General features: G+C 59.8%; 1 protein-coding gene across 1 annotated transcript in view; it reads left to right on the top strand.

Moving 5' to 3' along the window:
- The first annotated feature begins 1,332 nt into the window (after nt 1-1,332).
- Nucleotides 1,333-6,988, top strand: part of ft (cadherin-related tumor suppressor fat) — a 55,431-nt gene continuing 49,775 nt past the window's right edge. Inside the window, exon 1 of the mRNA XM_037231160.1 lies at nt 1,333-6,717. Coding sequence (XP_037087055.1) covers nt 1,504-6,717 — 5,214 coding nt within the window. The 5' untranslated portion in view covers nt 1,333-1,503. The remainder of the gene's footprint in view (nt 6,718-6,988) is intronic.

Raw genomic sequence — 6,988 nt, 5'->3', positions numbered from 1 at the left:
CAGCACAGCTCGCGGAGAGGCTCCGCTCTGTCATCAACGGTCTAGCTCTTCTCATTGTGCGGCATTGTATTTCCAACTTAACAAAACTCCTCTGCATCTGCATCGTCGTAACACATCTCTACTTTTTAGTGGGCGAGGACGTAAGACGATATTCCTATAAATATTTCATAAAACATACCTTGAGCCTCAATGAGCTGATGATGCCTTCGTGGTTGGAACCCGCTGTTAAACTGGATATTCACGATAATATTAGCATCGTAAAGGACCTTTGGTGCACAAAAGACTCACAGCTTTGCATACAGCTAACAAGCCTGCCACTGCAGCATGGCTGCCATATCAGGGGTGCTGTCCCATTTCACTGTTCTCCGAAAGTCCGGCGGGTGATTGTTTGGTTTGGTTGTTTGGACTAGAGCCATTCCGACCAGAAATGATCATTTTATGGCTATGAGATGAAGAAAAATGGTTAACGCTGGGGCAGACCTGCATGCGCCTGGGGGGCCAACCGCCGAGCTTTAACCCGCGCATGTGCGCTGGGTACCCGGTCGGGGTCCTCCTTCCCATGTAACTCTCGGCCCACTCGTACCTGACGCATGCAGCCTGCTCCGGACAAGCTGGGTGTCTGCCCCGGACAAGCAAGGATGCAGGAGGAAGCAAGATAGAGGATAAGAGGGTCGGATGCCGGCGGGTGGTGCTGCCAGTGCTTTAGCCTGGCTCAAGCCACTGCCGGTGTTTCAGCCCAACGCGGGTGGGATGACGGTAGGGATTTGGAACTGTGTGGTTGTGGGATGCGTGTCCGTTGGTTGGCTGGCTGTTTGCCAGGCAAGACGCGAGCGCCAGTGGGCTCGTTATCGGCACGGCATTGCAATATGCAGCAGCAGTGTCAACCCAGCAAACCCTGCGACGAGTCTGTCCCCCATGCCATCTTCTGCCCGGTGTTGCAGATGTGCGATGGTAAGAAGCAGTAGTGTTTCTGAATAGTGACAATAGATGTCGCAGCACTGCACCATGAAAGAAGAACGCAAACGTAACTCATCAAAAAGCCCACGCAAAGACAGTCCGGCATGTTTAGCCATTCTGCATTGCGCAGACAAGCAAACAAATGCATGACCAATAATGGCGTCTGCTTCCCACGCAAATGATCTTCTGGATCGGGCGCTATAGCGCCATCGCGTCGGCGGGCGAGACAGGCGGCCGTGCCGGGCGGGTCTGCCTAGCCGGCCGGCGGCGCGGCGGCGTGGCGGGCGGCCCGGCCTGCCATTGGCCGCGGCTGGTCGGGGCCCTCGTCGCCTACCTGCCGCCGCACCTGGCCGGCTAGTCTTGTGAGCAGGGTGCGCGAGGCAGGGGTGCGGCGCGAGCGCGACCGACCGCCAGCGGCGAGTGTCATGACGTGAGTGCGTGAGTGCCAGCACGGGTGGACATCGCGCGTCCATCCAGACTGAGACAGCCCGCTCCGAGAGAGTGCCTGTGCCAATACTGTGCCATTTGCCGCGAGCGGGGACCGCCATGGGGCAAGTACAAAAGCGGCCGCTCTGGCTGCTGCTGGCGCTGCTGCTGCAGTGTTTGACTGGGAACGCGCAGGGCCCCGGCGAACTGCCGATCCGGTCGCGCGCCGTTCGGGAGGAGTACGACACGGGAGTGCAGTCGCGCGCCATCGACACGCGGGTCGAGTTCGAGGTCGAGGAGGGCCAGCCGCCGGACACGCTGGTCGGCACGATCCCGATCAAGCCCAACTTTCGGTACCGTTTCAACGAGGAGCCGCGTGAGTTCCGACTGAACGCGACCACGGGCGAGATACGGACAGTGGGCGACCTCGACCGCGAGGCCCTCCGCTCGGAGAGGTTCGATCTGGTCATCCTGTCGTCGCAGCCGACGTACCCCATCGAGGTGCGGATCGTGGTGGTGGACCTCAACGACAACGCGCCCGTGTTCCCCGAGCCGTCCATCAGTATCACCTTCTCCGAATCGGTCAACTCAGGCACGCGCGTCATCTTGGATACGGCCTCGGACGGCGACGCCGGCGAGAATGACGTCACCACCAATTACAAGATCATCAGCGGGAACGAAGACCAGAACTTCAAGCTGGTGGTGACGACTAACCCGAGTGGCGAGACGCCCTACCTGCACATGGAGACCACGGGCCAGCTAGACCGCGAGTGCAAGACCTTCTACCAGCTGAACATCTCGGCGGAGGACGGCGGCAACCCCAAGCTGTACGGCTACCTCTTGGTCAACATCACCATCCTCGACGTGAACGATAACCCGCCCATCTTTGACCATAGCGACTACACGGTCAGTCTGAACGAGTCGGTGCCACCGGGCAGCCCGGTGCTGCAGGTGATGGCGAGCGACGCCGACGACGGAGACAACGCCAAGATCACCTACTTCCTGCCCGACGACCAGACGCAGTTCGAGGTGGACAGGGAGACGGGTGTCATTTCCACCCTGGATACGCTCTCATGCCAGCAGGAATGCTCGCAGTCGGTCAACTGCAGTAAGTCGTGCGTGTTCACTGTGTTCGCGCGCGACCATGGTTCGCCGCAGCAGAACGGCAGGACGTACGTCACAGTCAACCTGCTGGACGCCAACGACCACGACCCGGTCATCAAGTTCCGCTACTTCCCACCCACAGCCGAGCACGCCACCGTCGACGAGAACGCACAGAACGGCTCGGTGGTGGCAGTCGTGTCTGTGGTGGACGTTGATGAGGGAGACAACGGCGAAACCTACATTGAGATCACTGACGGCAACCAGCTCAACCACTTTCGGCTGCAGAAGACGCAGAGCTTTGACATCGTGCATGTGAACGGCGTGCTGGACCGTGAGAAGCTCACCAAGTACAACCTGACGATCGTGGCGACGGACAAGGGCTCACCGCCGCGCAGCTCCACCGCTTTCCTGATCATCCAGGTGAACGATATCAACGATCATGCGCCAGCGTTCGAGAAGTCCGAGTACTCAGCAGTGCTGAGCGAAACGGTGCCGGTTGGTACGTACGTGGCAGGCATTACGGCCACGGACGAGGACACCGGCATCAACTCCAATATCTACTACGCCATCGTGTCAGGGGACGACTCGCAGTGGTTCAGCATAGATGTCAACACTGGCCTGATTACCACCAGGACTGAGCTGGACCGCGAGCTCAAAGACACTGTGCTGCTGAAGATCATCGCTCGCGACGGCGGCCCCAATCCAAAACGGGCCCAAACGCAGCTCAAGATCTCCATTTTGGACGAGAATGACGAGCGGCCCACGTTCAGGGAGCCGATTGTCAACATCAGTTTGTCGGAGAACACCCAGCCCAAGACGCTGGTGGCGATCGTGGAGGCGGTGGATAACGATCAAGGCACCAACGGTACCGTGACGTACCTGTTCCACGACGACGTGGAAGAAGACTACCCCGGAACCTTTGCTCTGGACTCTTCCAGAGGCAGGGTCACAACCAAGACAAAGTTGGACCGAGAGGCGATGCCAAACTGTGTTATCAAGGTCATCGCGCGTGATCAAGGTCTGCCTCCCGTCTCATCCACCGCCACCATCAACCTGGAGCTGCAAGATGTCAATGACAACTCACCGGAGATCTATCCCAAGCAGTATTTCGTGACCGTGCCAGAAGACATGGAAAAGGGTAGTCCCGTGGTGCAAGTCTCAGCCACTGACAAGGACGAGGGAGAAAACGCCATCATAAGCTACGAAATCACAGGTGGTGCCGGAGGTGCGTTCGAGATCGAGAAGGCAACCGGCCTAATCCGCCTGGCAGGGAAACTGAACCGAAGCAAGATGTCCAGCTACCAGCTGACCGTGTCGGCCACGGACATGGGCGGACGCCGCGCCCTTGAAGACGCAGTTGTGGACATAGTTGTAGATAATAACCGGCTGAAGGAGCTGGAATTCGAAAACACTGATGGCTACCACTTCTCCGTTGAGGAAGACCCAGGCAAAAAGACTCCGGACAAGGGTCGGCTGGTTGGAAAGGTTGTCGTTTCGAATGCACAGGAGGGCAAAGACGTTACGTTCGCCATTGTCTCCGGAGATATTGACGGCATCTTCGCGATCGACTCCAGTTCGGGCGACATCAAAACGGCACGTCGCATTGACCGTGAGGAGATGGCGTCTTACACCCTAACGGTGGTGGCCACGGCCAGCGGCTCGTTCGGCACCACCAACGTCCGCATCGATGTGGACGACGTAAACGACAGTCCACCGCGCTTCAAGAAGTCCCGCACGGTGGCTCGGGTGGAAGAACGACGACCGATTGGTCACGAGGTCTATCTGGCGAGGGCAACGGACAACGACGCTGGCGACAACAGCAAGATCACGTACTCGCTGTCCAAGAACCCAGACAAGTTTTTCAAAATCGACTCTGAGACTGGCATGATCTACTTGCAAAAGAGGCTGCAGACGGAGAAGAGACGCGTGTTCGAGCTGGAGGTGACTGCGGTAGATGGTGGAACGCCGCAGCTGAGTGCCCACCAGAAAATAGCAATGCTGGTGGAGGATGTGAACGATCACACTCCAGTGTTTGGCCATCCGTCGTACGAGGCGTCTCTTCTGGAGTCAACACCGGTCAACGACCGCTTCTTTTCCCTCACGGCTTCGGACGAAGACGAGGGCAAAAACGGCTTCATCTCGTACGAGATCACTCATGGTAACGAGCTGGAGAAGTTTGGCATCTTTCCAGACGGCTATCTGTACATCAAGAGCCCGCTGGATCGAGAGGAGTGGGACTACTACGCCATCACGGTGGTGGCAACCGATCACGGTGACCCTCCGCGCAGCTCTACAGCCTCGGTCGTCATCCACGTCATCGACGAAAACGACCATGCGCCCGTGTTCGCCAATCAGACCTTTGACTTCTACGTGGCGGAGAACGAGCCTCCCGACTCCTACGTTGGCAAGCTGCTGGCTTCTGACCTCGATAAGGGGCGCAACGCCGAGCTGACCTTCGCGCTCGCCTCGGACGCCATCGACTTCACAGTCGACCCAAAGAGCGGCTTCATCAAGACGCTGCACTATTTCGACCGCGAGAGCCTGGTGGCCGAGACCGGTCGTGACTTCATCAGCCTGGAGGCGGTGGTGCGCGACAACGGCATCCAGCGGCTGCAGGACACGGCCGAGGTCAACATCCACATCGTCGACACCAACGACAACGCGCCCGTGTTCACGCGCCTGCCCAAGTCGACGCAGATCAGCGAGCTGGCGTCAATCGGTTCGCTGGTGGCGCGCATCTCGGCCACGGACGCCGACGCGGCGCTCAACGGAGACGTGGTGTACGCGCTGGTCGACGGCAACCGCGACGAGAAGTTCCGCATGGACGCCAGCACCGGCCAGCTGCTGGTGGCCGGCATCCTGGACCGCGAGACGCAGGACCAATACATGCTGACGGTTGCGGCGTCGGACGCGGCGGCCGACGCGGCGCTCACGTCCACGGCCACCGTGCGGGTGGACGTGCTGGACGAGAACGACAACCAGCCCGAGTTCACGCAGACCGAGGCCTCGATCTCGATTCCGGAGACGACTGAGATCGGCACGGAGCTCATGCAGTTCCAGGCGACCGACCCGGACCTGGGCATCAACCAGGAGGTCACGTTCGGTATCGCCAGCGGCTCAGGCCAGGGCACGTTCCGCGTGGACACGCACACGGGCACGCTGTTCCTGGACAAGGCGCTCGACTTCGAGAAGCAGAGAGTCTTCAACCTCAACATCACAGCCAGCGACGCTGGCAAGCCGCGCCTCACTGCCACCATTACGTTTGCGATCTTCATCAAGGACGTCAACGACAACCCGCCCAACTTCCCGAATACGGCGATCGTCAGCCAGATCAGCGAGGATATCAAGCTGGGCAAGACGATCGTGTCGGTGCGTGCCACCGACCCCGATTCGGGCAACAACGGCCGCGTGGCGTACAGCATCGCGCGCCAGGAGCCGCGTGGCGACCACTTCGGCATCAAGCCGGACACGGGCGTCATCTACGTGAAGGCGCCGATCGACCGTGAGGTGGCCGACACGTACCGGCTGACCGTGCTGGCCACTGACCTGGCCGAGCCGCCCGAGCAGCGGCTCAGCGCCGAGAAGCTAGCCACAGTCATCGTCGAGGACATCAACGACAGTGCGCCCGAGTTCGTCTCGATGAACGCCGCGCTGCTGCCGGAGAACTCGCGACGGGGCCACGTCATCACCACCGTGCTGGCGCGCGACCCTGACGCCAGCACCAACGGCCGCGTCACGTACGAGCTGGCCGACGGCGACCGCTCGCTGTTCTCGCTCGACCGGCTCAACGGTGACCTGGTGCTGACCCACGACCTCTCGGCTCCCGCCTGGAGCTACCAGGTCACGGTGACGGCCACTGACGAGGCGGCACAGGCGCAACGCAAGGCCACCGACACCGTCATCACCATCCTGGGCAGCACGAGCACGCGTGGACCCGTGTTCAGTGAGAGCGAGTACCGCGCCAGCGTGCACGAGAACCAGCCAATCGGCACCAGCGTGCTCACCGTCTCCGCCTCACTGGCGGGCAGCTCGCTGAGCGACATAGAGTACTACGTGACGAACGTGACCGCCCACGGCCGGCCCACCAGCCGCGCCTTTTCCGTCGACGTGCGTCGTGGTGTCGTCTCCACGGCCGAGGTGGTCGACCGCGAGTCGGGCCTGGATCAGTACGAGGTCGAGATCACCGCCGTACTCGCCCGAGGCGTCACGCCACAGGTCACCAGCGTCAAGGTAGGTCACCACGCGGACAGCGGCACTTGTCGTGGGTTCTCCTCATTGATTGTTTATTGTTATGGTGTTAAGTTACTCATTGCACTCTTTGGCCAAGCGTCCCACCTTCAAGGTCGTTCCACAAAACTGAGTGTCCACTACATTGCTGTTTTGCTTTAGTTCTCATTGATAATAACTTCTTGCCGAAACTTCTGCTACGTCCGGGCGTGACATCACGCCAAAATCCCCCCAAATTGATATTTCACGGATATACCGGTCAAATACCGCTGTG

This window comes from Pollicipes pollicipes, unplaced genomic scaffold (genome assembly GCF_011947565.3).
Source record: "Pollicipes pollicipes isolate AB1234 unplaced genomic scaffold, Ppol_2.1 Scaffold_6686;HRSCAF=7923_pilon_pilon_pilon, whole genome shotgun sequence".
NCBI classification, from domain to species: Eukaryota; Metazoa; Arthropoda; class Thecostraca; order Pollicipedomorpha; family Pollicipedidae; genus Pollicipes; species Pollicipes pollicipes.
The sequence above is the reverse complement of the archived record's forward strand: the minus strand, read 5'-3'. Positions and strand labels throughout refer to the sequence as shown.